The sequence below is a fragment of the Gymnoscopelus microlampas genome, assembly GCF_963454915.1.
Source record: "Gymnoscopelus microlampas genome assembly, chromosome: 4".
NCBI classification, from domain to species: domain Eukaryota; kingdom Metazoa; phylum Chordata; class Actinopteri; order Myctophiformes; family Myctophidae; genus Gymnoscopelus; species Gymnoscopelus microlampas.
The window spans coordinates 53,326,149-53,342,550 of NC_139941.1; the positions used below are offsets into that span (position 1 = coordinate 53,326,149).

A 16,402-nucleotide genomic window follows, 5' to 3' on the forward strand; every position below is an offset into this window, starting at 1 on the left:
CCCCCTTTTTTGTACATACTTTTTATTTTATTTTGATCATGTTTTGTTTTGTATATATTTCATTATTTTCTCATGACCTTTTTTGTACATAATGGTATATATTTTTTTTCCCCTCTGTATTCTTATGTTGATTTTTGAACTGTTTGGTTGCTACTATATATGTCTATGAAATTAATTCAAGGACCCCAATGGAAACAAGCCCGCAAGGACTTTTTTGGCCGGACCTTTTAGACAAAAGCATTATAAATGTAACTGTGTTGTTTTACATTCTTTTGCCTAATAAAAATTTCAATCAATCAATTCAATCAATCAATCCCTAACGCCCTAAAAAGTCCAAACGGGACTATGTGGTTTGCGCATGTGCAAAGGAACGTTCAACATGGTGTGGTGGGTGTGGTGGGGATTGCTCCATTTACAACGCTAACGTCCAGGTCATAAACGATCAAATTTCAAATATGAAGTGCTTAACTAAAGGCCATGGATGTTAAAATGGTGTGCGTTCCAGCTTGAGTACCCATATCTTCAGTATTGTTCAATAAAAAGCCTTTTAATCCGATCGACGGCCATTTTCTCCGTCTTTTCATCAGCTTTCAACTATGCGATCCTATCGGTTGGGAGGTGTATTGCACATTATAACTCTATACGAAAATGGCAGCCAATCGGATTAAAATGCTTTTTATTGAACAACACGGAATATACGGGTATTTTTGAGGGATCGTACATAATTTTAACGTCCGTGGCCATGGGGTAAGCACTTTATAGTTGAAATCTAGACGTTTATGTAGATGTACGGGCCGTAAATGGAAAAAGTGCAAACATCAGGTTGAAGTGTCATGATATGAAATCTATCTATCTACATTGGACTGACACAACGTGAGCTAAGAGACGTGGTTTAAATGCAACATAACACACATCACCACCCAAACAAACCTGGAAATATTCTGTGCATTTTCATATTTTGTTGATCATTTTTCGATAAGTGTTTGTTGAGAACGAGAGATTTGTTTAACTTTTCCAACCCCGTGACGTCACGTCAGATTACTTCCGCATTCCGCGTGTTCGTACTCATGTCTCTGTCAGTGTCAATAAAGATCTGACAAAACAAATGTTTTATGATCTATCTAAACGTTCAAATGTTTTAAAAAGGTGTTGACCCTATGGCCACGGATGTTACAATTATGTGCGGGCCCTTAAAAGTACCCGTATCTTCCGTATTGTTTAATAAAAAGCATTTTAATCTGATTGGTGGCCATTTTATCAGAGAGTTGTAATGTTGCGTGAGTGCAGTACACCTTTCAACCCATAGGGTCAGGTGAAAACATACGGAGAAAATGGCCAGCAATTGGATTAAAAGGCTTTTTATTGAACATTACAAAAGATAAATGTACTTTTGAGAACCCATACATGATTTTAACATCTGTGGCCATGAGTTAATAATTTTATATTTAAAGTGTGAAGAGTTATGTTGATGTACAGGCTGTAAATGCAGAAGTGCAAACACCAGGTTAAAGTTTCGCCATGACTGCCATAATGTATTATGGTTTCCAAGTGCTATACTGCCACCGGACATAAACATTAAAACAGATCAAATAATTAAAATCTTTTTTTAATTGTTTTTTAACACCCTCCCTCACTAATTGGATGACGCTGTCGAATCGTGGGTTACATCAATAGTCTACAATTTTTCAATTAGAAGTTATAGATTTTTGAAATATAAAGTTAAGCTTTTCTCACATTTTTCAAAAATATTTTTTTTTTAATTAAAAAACACATTTTCAGACTCAGAAAAGGACGTTGAATTGAATGGGATAGGTCTCGATTTTTTTAACTTTTGGGAAAGTGGTTTAAACAAGCGTTAAATTGTCATAAACGTGAGGCTTTTTTCACAAAGATATATTTTTTATTTTTTTATTTTTTCGACCCTTCCAACCGCTTACTGAGATGATTTCGAGTCGAATGGTAGGTTACATCAATAGTCTAGAATTCTTTAATAAGAAGTTATCGATTTTTGAAATAGTTCAAGGTTTAGCTTTTCTCACATTTTTTTTAAAATATTTTTTTTTTATATTAAAAAACACCTTTTCAGACTCAAAAAAGGACGCTGAATCGAATGGGATAGGTCTCGATTTTTGTAAACTTTGGGAAAGTGGTTTTGTCAAACATTGATTTGTACGTGCGGTATCGAGCACCTAATCTGTGATAAATCAATGGAGATATTTTTTAAAAATCTGAAACTTCTCTCCATCCATGTTGAGAGTAAGCCGGATTTATTGGAACCAATCCTGATTTTTTCTGACACTGATAAGTTCAAAAGTTCACCGAAAAGACTGCAAAGGTCGACGCGGCCGAAACAATTGCATTTGTTTTAATATCTCAAATACGATAAGGACTTATAGTCCAATGTTTGGATATGTTGTTCAACTTGCCAAGACGCACGCATGGATATCTTGTTTGTCCCTAACCGACATTTTTACCAATTTCTGAATTTGGCTCTCAGTATGGGTGAACGTTCTACGACTCCATGTACCTTATGTCATTGTCAGAAGCAAACGTTAGAAGTGTCGTAGCGGGACAAACAAGACATCCATACGTGCGTCTCGGCGAGCTGTACAACATATCCGAACGACGGATTCTAAAAACGTATCGTTAAGGAGATATGTCGTGTTATTTTGCGAAATAAGTTGAGATTAGTCCCCAGCCATTTAAGGAGAACGGTAAGGCCGTGTGCGAGAAGAGTTATACGAGCACGTTCGGGGTGGCGCGCTGATGCATATACTGGTGTCCGATTTTGTTTTTACTATTTTTGAACAGTTTTTTGCTATTATCTCAGCCACTAGGGGGCGAAAACACAATCGGACAACGGATTCCGTATCTGTTAATCAGCCCAAACGCGCCAATATAAGTTTCCTCACACGAGGACATGTGGTTGCGAAAGCTAGGGTTACGCGCTTTCTCGATTAACTTGGCCACTAGGGGGCGAAAACACGATCGGACAATGGATTATTTATCAGCTCTTCAGCGCGAACGCGCCAATATAAGTTTCCTCTCACACGGACATTTGGTTGCGAAAGCTAGGGTTACGTGCTTTGTTGATTAACTTGGCCATTAGGGGGCGAGAACACGATCGGACAATGGATTATTTATCAGCTCTTCAGCACGAACGTGCCAATATAAATTTCCTCTCACACAGACATGTGGTTCTGAAAATTAGGGTTACGGTCCTTCTAGAATAACTTGGCCACTAGGGGGCGCCGAATCGGACAATGGATTATTTATCAGCTCTTCAGCTCAAACGCGCCAATATAACTTTCCTCACACATGTTATTATTATTATTATTATTATTATTACCCTTATTATTATTATTACCCTTATTATTATTATTATTATTATTATTCCAGTGTGTTACTGCTCTATAGACCAATTATTTGTTTACTAACATTGAGCCTGGACGCACAGGTGATTGTTTCACGCAATCAATTCCCAACCTGTTTCGGGGTGCACTGGTTTCAGCACACCCCAACCCCCTCTTGTGTGTGTTGGTTAGTGAGACGCGTCCTAACGAGACCTGATATAATGGGTTTCGTTGCGCGCATACTGGCTGCACGCAGCCAGTATGACGTCGTCTGTTAAGGGGTCTATACATTACATTATTATTCCAGTGTGTTACTGCTCTACATTCAATTATTACCCTTATTATTATTATTATTACCCTTATTATTTCAGTGTGTTACTGCTCTATAATTACATTATTATTATTATTATTATGATTATTATTACCCTTATTATTATTATTATTATTATTGGAATACAATACACACGGGGTGCCTTAAATATTATAAAATGAATTACAAAAGCGATATCAGCGTTGCATCATTTCGTTTAAAGTACTGAGAATTGGGAAATACTCCAGTAAAGTAAAAATACCTCAAAATTGTACTTAAGTACAGTACTTGAGTAAATGTACTTAGTTACTTTACACCAACGCCCTATAGAACCACAAACAGCAATTATTTGATCTGTTTTAATGTTGTAATGTTTATGTCCGGTGGCAGTATAGCACTTGGAAACCATAATACATTATGGCAGTCATGGCGAAACTTTAACCTGGTGTTTGCACTTCTGCATTTACAGCCTGTACATCAACATAAATCTTCACACTTTAAATATAAAATTATTAACTCATGGCCACAGATGTTAAAATCATGTATGGGTTCTCAAAAGTACCTCTATCTTTTGTAATGTTCAATAAAAAGCCTTTTAATCCAATTGCTGGCCATTTTCTCCATATGTTTTCACCTGACCCTATGGGTTGAAAGGTGTACTGCACTCACGCAACATTACAACTCTCTGATAAAATGGCCACCAATCAGATTAAAATGCTTTTTATTAAACAATACGGAAGATACGGGTACTTTTAAGGGCCCGCACATAATTATAACATCCGTGGCCATAGGGTCAGCACCTTTTTAAAACATTTTAACGTTTAGATAGATCATAAAACATTTGTTTTGTCAGATCTTTATTGACACTGACAGAGACATGAGTACGAACACGCGGAATGCGGAAGTAATCTGACGTGACGTCACGGGGTTGGAAAAGTTAAACAAATCTCTCGTTCTCAACAAACACTTATCGAAAAATGATCAACAAAATATGAAAATGCACAGAATATTTCCAGGTTTGTTTGGGTGGTGATGTGTGTTATGTTGCATTTAAACCACGTCTCTTAGCTCACGTTGTGTCAGTCCAATGTAGATAGATAGATTTCATATCATGACACTTCAACCTGATGTTTGCACTTTTTCCATTTACGGCCCGTACATCTACATAAACGTCTAGATTTCAACTATAAAGTGCTTACCCCATGGCCACGGACGTTAAAATTATGTACGATCCCTCAAAAATACCCGTATATTCCGTGTTGTTCAATAAAAAGCATTTTAATCCGATTGGCTGCCATTTTCGTATAGAGTTATAATGTGCAATACACCTCCCAACCGATAGGATCGCATAGTTGAAAGCTGATGAAAAGACGGAGAAAATGGCCGTCAATCGGATTAAAAGGCTTTTTATTGAACAATACTGAAGATATGGGTACTCAAGCTGGAACGCACACCATTTTAACATCCATGGCCTTTAGTTAAGCACTTCATATTTGAAATCTGATCGTTTATGACCTGGACGTTAGCGTTGTAAATGGAGCAATCCCCACCACACCCACCACACCATGTTGAACGTTCCTTTGCACATGCGCAAACCACATAGTCCCGTTTGGACTTTTTAGGGCGTTAGGGAGAAATAACCAGGACTATATTTATGCTAAATAGTAAAGAAAAAGCCTTGTGATGAATTGCTGTAGCAGTAAAATAGAAACATCAACAGAATGAAGTGGTATAAGTGAAATTAAACTTATTTGAAATTAAACAATGAATTGACTTCATGTGCTAATGCAATGGTTCTCAAACTTTTTCGTGCCAAGGACCCCCAAATAGACACTTATTAGACCGCGGACCCCCATTTCAAAAGATAAGCCAGGGACCCCCATAAGAGAAGATTTTTACGGCTCTCTAGCAGTGATTTCAACCATTTTAATTTCAAGGACCCCCAGTTTGACATGCATTAGGCTACGGACCCCCATTTAATGGCATGTAGGTCTCTGGGACCCACATTCATATTGTAAAATCAATGTTAATTTAACTCTGAGAGTGTACAAATGGAACCAAATGGACCCTAACGGGTCCATTTGGTTCCATTTGTACACTCTCAGAGTTACAGACCCATAAGGGTCCATTTGGTCCCTGTCCATCATTTAGCTGGGGACCCCCCTGGAACCCCCTCAAGTACCAACCCCCTCAAGTACCCACATTCATATTGTAAAATCAATGTTAATTTAACTCTGAGAGTGTACAAATGGAACCAAATGGACCTGTTAGGGTCCATTTGGTTACATTTGTACACTCTCAGAGTTACAGACCCATAAGGGTCCATTTGGTCCCTGTCCATCATTTAGCTGGGGACCCCCTGGAACCCCCTCAAGTACCCCTGGGGGTCCCCGGACCCCACTTTGAGAACCAATGTGCTAATGGTTATCAGCGGTAGGCCTGAAAGATGACGGTCATGGACATTCTTCAACCTGGTGTGATGAATTGCTCAATTTACAACTGTAACGTCTACACAAACGTTCAGATTTCAAATATGAAGTGCTTACCTAAATGCCCAGGATGTTATACATGCCGACGTTTCAGCATGAGTACCCATATCTTCCGTATTGTTGGATAAAAAGCATTTTAATCCGATCGTCGGCCATTTTTGCATAGAGTTATAATGTGCAATACACCTCCCGACCGATAGGATCGCATAGTTGAAAGCTGATGAAAAGACGGAGAAAATGGCCGTCGATCGGATTAAAAGGCTTTTTATTGAACAATACGGAAGATATGGGTACTCAAGCTGGAACGTACACAATTATAACATCCGTGGCCTTTAGTTAAGCACTTCATATTTGAAATCTGATCGTTTATGACCTGGACGTTAGCGTTGTAAATGGAGCAATCCACCACATCCACCACACTATGTTGAACGTTCACTTGCGCATGCGCAAACGACATAGTCCCGTTTGGACTTTTTAGGGCGTTAGGGAGAAATAACCAGGACTGCAAAATCGGACTTTTAGGGGAACCAGGACCTTCATAATCGGACGTTTAGGGGCTACTGACGGTTCTTCATTAAGTGACTAGTTGGGAGTGAGAATGTGTTGCTACACCTCTGATCATCATGCGGGTCGCACGGGCAGAGTACGGAGCGCGTCCCTTCCAGGTGAGCCAGTGGAGGCCCGATGCCCAGAAAATGTGATCCCCGGAGGGGTGCCACTCGCCGTTGAGATCGGCGGAGCCACAGCTGCTGAACCACCAACCTCCGCCATCTGATGAGCTGCAGTCACTCTCTGCAATGTCACCGAAGAGGCAATAAGGGTTGCAGCCATCGTTGTCGCGGTCAGAAGTGCTGAACCCAAAGCCATTCTGGCTCTGGTCGAATTCAGGGTATCTTCCCCCGATAGCATCGCCTTTGAACAGACAGAGAGAACAAAACAAAGCTATTAAGACAGAAAGTAGAACATAAACCACAAGGAATGCTAGTGTCTGTGTTTGAGAGAATGTGTGTATACAGGTTAGGGTTTTGTGGATTGTGAGGTCTTAAAGCTTCAATCCAAGCCTTATTTTAATGAATAACATTTTATTTTTAACCATTCTGTTCAATGTTATGCAATATAAAGCACAGCTGCAGTGGTTCGAGGTCGTCTCCCTACTCTTCCATTGTAGACTCATGGTGTCAAAATAGTTATTTGAAGCAGATCGGAATGGACGGAATGGACACTAGATGTTCCACCATCTTTACTGTAGTTCAGACATTGTTCTAATGGACATAATCGTATTCACTATCCCAGTGAGCCTAGACGTCCGTCTAAAACCGGGTTATAACTGGTCTAACAGTGAAAGTCTTTTCAACGTCTAGGTGTTTTTTAAGCCGGTCTATATATAGACCGTCTATATATAGCCATTTAAATTACTTTGTTTCAACGTCTAGGCTTAGCTTAGACATTGAAAAACACGTTCACTGTTAGACCAGTTACAACCCGGTTTTAGTCTAGCTGTTTATACGTATTTTAGACGTCTAATAGCCCGAAAAATGCTCAATGGGACGTGGCCAATATACTGTAGCCTAGTTATGATTAACTTGTATTTCATCACTTAAGCCCCATAAACTTCGTCGACAAATATCCAAAATAAACAATCTGCAAGCTAACTAGCTACTGTAATTAGCTGTGAATTTGTAGAGGGGCAATTTCCGCTATTTGTGAAATTAGGGATGCTAGAATGAATGTGGTCAGAATGCATCCGTACAAGTCTCTGCATCTCCAGAGAAACATGAAGCAGGAAGAAGAGAGAACTGAGGTATGTAAGGAAAGCCATTCCTACCTGCATCTCCACTGTATTGTCCAATGTTTAGCTTGAAGGCCTCTGTCTCGTTGCCCAGGCTAAAGTTGCTGTACTCTGCAAAAGCTACGCCGTCGTCATGGTCCCACAGGTTCACTCTCATCGTCCACTGTTTGCTCTTGGTCAGGGAGGACACCTTGCTCAGACCTAGCCAGTGGTCGTCTGGGAAACAAGGCACAAAGAAATGGAAATGTTTGTAAGATTTGGTTTATTTTATTTTCCTTTATTTTGTTTACACTCTACAGTTGTGTGTACAGTGGAGGTAGATAGGAGGGTAACAGGAAAGGTGGGCACCAAAACATTCTGGGCACTAGGGAAAACTGGGCATCTTGGAAGAGTGGGCACTATAGGGAAATGTGGGTTTGATTTCAGTCCAATAGTGATAATGACAAAAGTGATAATGTTTCTGGGAAGTTTCGTCACAGAAACAGCAAGTAGATAAAAAAGCAACAGGTAAAAAAAAACACTTCATTAAATACCTGTCAGGTTTCCAAAGCCATCTTTATAAGCGTCCCATTCCCTGTTGAAGGAAACTGCTCCCCCAGTACGCCTCTGAAACACCGCCCAGCCTCCATCTGGCAGCATCTCACAGTATACCTGTATGGAGAGTTTAACAGTTTCAAATAAAATAGCACGATAGCAACATTATGTAAAGCCCACCGCAAAAGTAATTTTAAATTGGAAAAACAGATCAAGCTATCTAGGGATGTCCGATTTTATCGGCCTCCCGATATTATCGGCCGATATTAGCATAAAAATTGATATCGGGAAAATATCGGTATCGGTATCGGTTTTTTTTTTTTTTTTTTTTTTTGCTTTATAAATAAGTTACAGGAGTTCTTACTGTATATGGTGTGTGTGATATGAAATTTGAGCTTACCCTAATCACAATAATCCCCGCATATATCGGTATCGGTTGATATCGGTATCGGTAATTAAGAGTTGGACAATATCGGTATATCGGTTATCGGTAAAAAAGCCAATATCGGACAACCCTAAAGCTATCATATTAAATGTAGCTTCTTAACTAAAGGTCAAGTCTTTTTCCATTATTTTAATTTAGTGATTTTGAAAAGGTTATACATTTTTTCATCTCAACCAGACTTGACTACTGAAAATGCATCTTTGTCCACTACAGGTACAGGTAAGGCTATGTTACTCACTGTGGGTTACCTGCAGAATGTGGAAGTTTTTTTTGTGCTACAAACCAGCTATCCAAATGAGAGCAAAGGTTTATTAAGTCAATTCTATTACCTTGAAGGGTGCATCTACTCCAGGGGGCTGAATAACATAAACACCACTGGTGGCATTTGGCTCGAGAGTCTTGATCTGTGAGCAGTCTGTCCCTACGGTTTGCGTGCGCCCACACGCACACACACACACACACACACACACACACACACACACACACACACACACACACACACACACACACACACACACACACACACACACACACACACACACACACACACACACACACACACAGTGACCACAGATAGAGCACAATATGCCAGCTAGCCTAGTAAGATCTTTCAAATTATGTGTGAATGATAATGGCATAACAAGTACCTTGAGCAGCAGCAGGTATGGTCCAGGTCTGTATCTGACAATACAGCAAAAGATTTAAAAAAAGAGATATGATAATTGCAACCTTAAACTTATGCCTGTAAATCCAATTGCACATTACATAAGGTCTGTGTGCCTAACTCTGTGTGTACAATGTCAACTTATGACTAGTATAGAGTGTTTGTTCAGTAACATGGGCCTCCCTGTTTCTCCAGCTCTTTAGTAAACAGAAAAAAAGTTTGAGGTCAGAATACCAATTTTAACCAATCAAGAGATTGAGAGAGAACTCACACAGGACACTGCAGGATGAACACGTGACATTAGAAGTGATGAAACAGAGAAATGAGCAGACAAGACTGGATCTGAAACGCTGTAACATTTAAGATGGGATGAAGTTTGTGTCACGTCTGAAAATGGATTTGCTTTTTACTGAACAGCAAGAGAGACGGGGAGAAACCTGTTATTGAGCAAACACTCAATGATTACTAACAGAATAGAGAAGCGGGAAAATAACATTTTGTTTTTAACTAAAAGATATCAGCAACCTTAAGTATCTTTACCTGAGTCTGCTCTGAGAGGCTCAAGAGAAAGGTCACCATCAGCCCAACAACCAGGCTCTTCATGTTTTGTTTACCTAATTGTCTGAGCAAACAGAAACAAATAATACATAGTAGTCAGTATAAACACGTGTCATGTATTTAATGTATTTCTTTGAATTTATACCAAAGTTAAAATCCAAGGTAAACCCTACATTAACAAAGTTACCTACATGTGGTTAAACATTGTTTAACCAAAACCAAGTTTATAACTCATAAGATGGTATAATGACATAATACGTACAATCAACAATCCATGGTATTATCATATATTCATATAATCACATATTTACCTGTGGTGTTGGAACCTTGTGTGCTGTTGAGAAAGTGACCGTGCATAAAGTCCCCTTCTGTTTTATACTGTTATTTACTGACTCATTCACCACACACACCCACACAGTCACACTGTCACAGCACGCAACGCCCCTGAGCATGAAGAGAGGAATTCTAAAAATACTTTCAGAAAGTAGTGATGTGCATGACAAAATCCAAGTAAATTATTCTACTTCTATTAATAACAAATATTGATAATTTTTCTATGTTTTGGGGGGTTCTTTTCATCAAATGACCATCCTAGCGTACAATAACCGTATCGCATTGGCCAATAAACTGGTTTTCAGAAATAAACATCTTTTGCATTATTGTAACTTTTTTGTAACATTAAGAATACAAAAGCTTCAACAGTGAATTTATTCTGGTAAAAAAAAACATTACTGACGGATTGACATACTGTAAAAACAGCAATATAAAATAAAGTGGCATAATTAACAAGCTATAGCAGGGGTTGGGGATATGGTTGGGGGGTGGGGGTATGGGCTAAGATCAGTCTTTTTGGTAACGCTTGCTATGCATCCCATGTCTATAATGCATTATAATCAGCTTATAACACTGTATGATTATTGTTATAAGAACTAAAATATGCTTGACGCTTTATAAGACTGTTTCTCAATCAATTGCTCATGGACACATGTTCTTAAATATTGACTGAAATGTTATGCAGCACATTGTGGAGTGATTGAGAATGTATCTTACTTTATCCAGCCTTCTATATTAAACTAATGTTAACTGATACACTGATTTGCAACATAATGTATGAGTGAGCAGACACTCCCTATTACATGGACACATTTCCTAATAATGATAACTAACACTTCCCCTTCTAGAGATTCTAACTCCCATTTCTGTGGAAGTTCTGGACCTGCTACTTCCCAGTAACTTCTGTCAACAACAACTTAGGTCACCAGGTCATTGAATGAACTGTTTCTCAACTTTTTAACCTTTATTTTATTCTCGGATAACACACTGAGGGCTGACATCCTCTTTTCCAGCGGTGCCGAGATTACAAGACGAGAAACACAACAATATGAAAATAAAGATAAAGAATAAATAAATATATAAAGTAACATGATTGAAAGAAAATTCCATCACATGATTTTATCAACATCAATTAAAACGAGTACAATTCAGATTGACCAAAGTTGATACATATCCAACTGAAAGCGACCTAGGAAAACAAGAGAGCTGTGCTTAAAAAAGGGATAGTTCACCCCAAAAAATGTTTCCTATGGATTAGTCACCCCATGGAGATTTGTTGTGTTTGTGTCTCATTCCTAAGCCAATAATTTGATGATCAGCGGACCGGTAGGCAGCGGTTCCGGTAGGAGATACAATGGAGACTCTTTGCATCTCCTACCGGAACCGCTGCCGGTCATCAAATTATTGGCTTAGGAATGCGACAAAAACAAAAAAATAGTCTCCATGGGGTGGGTAATCGATAGAAAAAAAGTAATTTTGGGGTGTACTATCCCTTTAAGCAAACCCTATAAGGTGTTCCAGGTATTCGGGGCACAACACTTGAAAGCAGACTTTCCAAACTCAGTGGAGACGCGCAGAATCTCAAGGATCAAACAGTCCTGAGAGCGTGTATGATAGGCACTAGTTTAACACTCAGAAACAGAATTTAAATAAGAGGGTAAACTCCCAATTAAAACTTTATAAATTAAAAACAATGCCGATCTCTCCTAGTTGCAAGGGAGGGCCAACCAACCTTATGATACAGTATGCAGTGATGGGTGTTATAGCTGTCTGTCGCCTGTTATGAATCTGAAGGCAGAGTGATAAACTGAGTCAAAGTATGTTAGCTGGTTCACTTCTGTATATAATGTCCCCATTACCAAAATCAGTAGGCTTTATCCTGCAATATGATCAGGGGTTCAGTATCAGGTATCTGATAGTGAACCAGGGACCACCACTCTGACTAAGAATCAACCTGGGGACCACTGTTGTGTTGGATGGGGATATGTGGGCTAAGATTAATTAATGGTGGGGTGGGGTGGCCCTTGCTCTAAATATGCTAGTGGTCCAGGGCTCAAAAAAGGTTGAGAACCAACCACTGATCTATTCCTCATGCTTTATCCAAACTTCCATATTAAACTCAAGTTAAAGGACAACTTTGTTTTTTTACAACCACGGTTTATGTTTTAGCTTGTACTTAAAGTAAATAAAAGATGAGTGTTAAAACATTTTAATTTACTGCTTTGTATAGTTTTAGCAATTTTTGCCATCTTTTTTTTTTTTACAGTAGGCAGGGGCATTCGGGCAGGTAGTCTTTTTTTTTTTACACAATAACCCAGCAATTTCTTTATCATTATTTACAGTAGCTCTTCTAGCCCCCAATAACTCACATCTGGCCATCAAAGACCACAGGACCTTTTTTATTGTATCCTTTTATTTTACAATTATGAGTATCCTTGTTTTAACTTGAAGAGCTCAGAAGAGCTCTTTAATATCACACAGCATAAATGAATAGGCATTATAATCTCTAGATTATTCACTACGTGAATATGGTCTCTAATGTGTGTGTATGACTTGGATCAGTACCTGTTGAACTCTACAGCCTTCTGTTGATGATACTAATATTTGTGTGGACTCTATCCTGTGTACGTACACACACACACACACACACACACACACACACACACACACACACACATACACTTCCCATAATACGCTGTGTGTGTGTGTGTGTGTGTGTGTGTGTGTGTGTGTGTGTGTGTGTGCTCGCTCTCGCTTGTGCGTGCACAGATGAGTGAGGCTGGGATTCGGGAACGAGCATAGACATAGAAACCTAGATACCTCATTGGTCCATAGACATAGAAACCTAGATACCTCATTGGGCTGGGTTACGAAACACTAATTGTATTCATCACAGTCCCCTTCACGTTGGTCGTGACTTTTTTTTTCTTGATAAAGGCTGTTGCCAATGTGCGACCCCAACGGCACCTTTCCGCGACCCCACTTTGGGTCGCGGCCCATAGGTTGAGAAACACTGCTCTATAGCAATGATAACTATCAGAATGTAGAAGGGGAAAAAAATTACATTTAGTTTTAAAACAATAAAAAAAATCACTTAAAGCAACCTTAAAGGACAACTTTGTTTTTTTACAACCAAGGTTTATGTTTTAGAGTGTAATTACAGTAAATAAAAGATGAGTGTTAACATTTTTTTATTTACTACTTTCTATAGTTTTAGCAATGTTCGCAATCTTTTTTTACAGGCCGATTCTACAAACGCCTTCTAAATCCTGACCTAAGTTTTCTGAAAAACTTAAAATATTCATTCAAAAATTAAAACAAATGTATGTTGCTATATACTGTATATAGCAACAACAACCCCAAAAGGGGTTCCTGTCCTGAAAGGTATAGTTACAAATAGGGGTTCCCGCCCAAAATGGGTTAAATGGCCACGTTTCCCAACTAGAAAAAGTGCTGCTTGGAGCACAGGTCTCCGCCAGATCAGGTTATTGTGGGCCAGCCACGTTGATAGGAATATGAAGAATCGGACAGATCCATCTTGATCACATGACTATAGAGATCATGTGGACCGATTTGAAAGAATCTGGGCAGAGGTTCTGCTCTGGCATCAAGGGGGTGTGCGGGCACAGTTTTGCTGCGATCGGTCCAACGGTGCGGGAGATTAGCTGCTCACAGACGAACACACGGACACACGCACGCACGGACCGACCGACCGACCGACGGACGGGGTGCAAAACATAGTCTCTGCCACGCCTTTGTCCTGGCGGAGACAATAACGATGACACTTTCCCTTCTTGAGATTCTAACTCCCTATTCTGTGGGATGTCTTGACCTCAGACTTACCCAGTAACTGACCACATTGACTCGTCATCTTAGGTCACACCAGGTCATTTAGTGCAGTGGTTCTCAACCTGTGGGCCGAGACCCCCAGGAGGGTTCCCCACATGATTTGGAAGGGGTCCCCAGATGACAGTAAAGTGATAATTTAAGGACGTGTAAGACCTTTTTAATACCTCAAAGAAAAAGACCATTACTGCATTAAAAGTAATCAACAAACTATATTATAAAAACTGGTCAAATATTGGCCAAATTGTCAAATAATGACGAAAATGAAAGATGTAAATTGTGAAAAGAGACGATCTACAAGCTTTGTAGATCTGCTATTTTCACAATATCTGTCTGTGTGGAACCAAGTCATATTAAATGTAATGCCTCAACTCCTACAATTCCAAGTACTTGCAGGTTGGGGGGGTCCCCAGTTCAAATGTGATTATTTTGGGGGGTCGCGGCCTGAAAAGGTCCTGTGCCCTAGTTTATTTTGTGTCCGTCATCTAGTCTGTATCACGCCCCGGAAACAGCAGATCTACAAGCTCACAATGATTTGAATCTGTGACACCGTTGTACTACAGTATATCATTGTGCTAAGCAGCCTAGTATACATCAGGCTTAAACACACTGTCAAACCACTCTTCAACAACTATCTTCAATAACTATCCCACATAAAGAACACATCCTCATGCAACAGCCAGCCAGCCCTGGGTACACAACAGTTCAGTCCAAAACTCAACGCTAGGATGAATTAAAAAAAAGAAATTTTATTTAAAAAAAATATATATGTACAACCATCGTAATGCATTGCTTTTCAACGACTGGCTAAAATAAAGTGTAGTTTTCTAATGGCATACATACAGCACAGCAGTTGAACTGAGTGTTTAGTTCATTAACTCTTACACTGTCAGGTTTTTTTTTTACTTTCACAGACTGCCAGACTTTTCTAAGCTAGTACTTAGAAAAAAAAATATTTTTTGTCCGTTTATTTTTTAACATTAAAGTGAATGGAGCAGCAACTTTTTGGAAAATGTTATCTCCTGGTTCTTTGTGACTAACGGAAAAACGGAAAAAACCCAAAAATAAAGAATCATTTTAGATTTTTTTCTTTTGTAGAAAATATTTGTTTTGCCATAGCTAAATTTTGCAATAGCTAAATTCAAACGTTTTTGGCAGATGAGTTAAGACTGGGAACGCATCTGTGTCATTTTAAGATTTCTTTGGCTATTCAAAAATAGCAGATATATAAGCTCATGGTGTGACACCGAGTGCCGCGCTATGAGCTTGTAGATCTGCTATTTTTGAAAGATCTTGAAAATGTGTGCAAATCTTTGAATATATATATTTTTTTTTTAAGCAAACATTTGTAACAAAAATACGCGGCCAAAAAATATTTGGCCGCGGACCCCCATCTCAAAATATGTTGTTCCAGGGACCCCCCAGAAGCACAGATCAGAGTTATAATGTTCGCTTTAAAACATATATAAATATTTCAAAGATTTGCAAACATTTTCAAGATTTTCCAAAAATAGCAGATCTACAAGCTCACAGCGGCACCGAAATCTTAAAATAACACAAATGCGTTCCCAGTCTTAACCCAGGATTAACTACTGGGTAACCTGTTGTCTGGTGAGACCAGTACAGCAGTGTTAATAAAGTGTCATCCAACAGAGATTTTCTTCTGCAACGATCAGGAACGTCTCTGTAAAAGTAAACGTTCCAGTAAAAAACTAAACATCACATCCGCAAAACATACATAACAAGCAAACCTTCAAATGCTGAGTCACAGCAGACGACCAGGCATTGAGTTACTTTCACGGTTAAGAAATTAAAATGAGAATGTTTTGATCACAACAGGAGTTCATACATCATCTCATGAAGCCAGTGAGAAGGCGTAGTTCAATAACAATGAGCTCAAACCTAATCGATTACATAGTCTGAGCTTTTATGACTATCAAACCTCATATGTCCAAAACTGTTACTTCAAATTAAAAACAATGCAAAAGTAGCAGATCTACAAGCTCAAAACGCGTTGCTTTGCGCCGTGTTTCGAGCTTGCAAACCTGCTTCATAGGAGGACGACTGTAATGTTTCATAGG

At 39.1% G+C, this 16,402-nt stretch overlaps 1 protein-coding gene across 1 annotated transcript; it reads right to left on the minus strand.

Moving 5' to 3' along the window:
* Positions 1-6,726: 6,726 nt before the first annotated feature.
* Positions 6,727-9,337, minus strand: LOC311044138 (angiopoietin-related protein 5-like; the record flags this gene model as incomplete). Its single annotated transcript, XM_084055558.1, has 4 exons — positions 9,250-9,337; positions 8,475-8,592; positions 7,978-8,157; positions 6,727-7,064 (listed from the first exon to the last, which is right to left on the minus strand). The coding sequence occupies exons 2-4, from the start codon at positions 8,578-8,580 to the stop codon at positions 6,727-6,729; spliced, it is 624 nt and encodes a 207-aa protein (XP_083911684.1). The 5' UTR covers positions 8,581-8,592; positions 9,250-9,337.
* Positions 9,338-16,402: the final 7,065 nt, after the last annotated feature.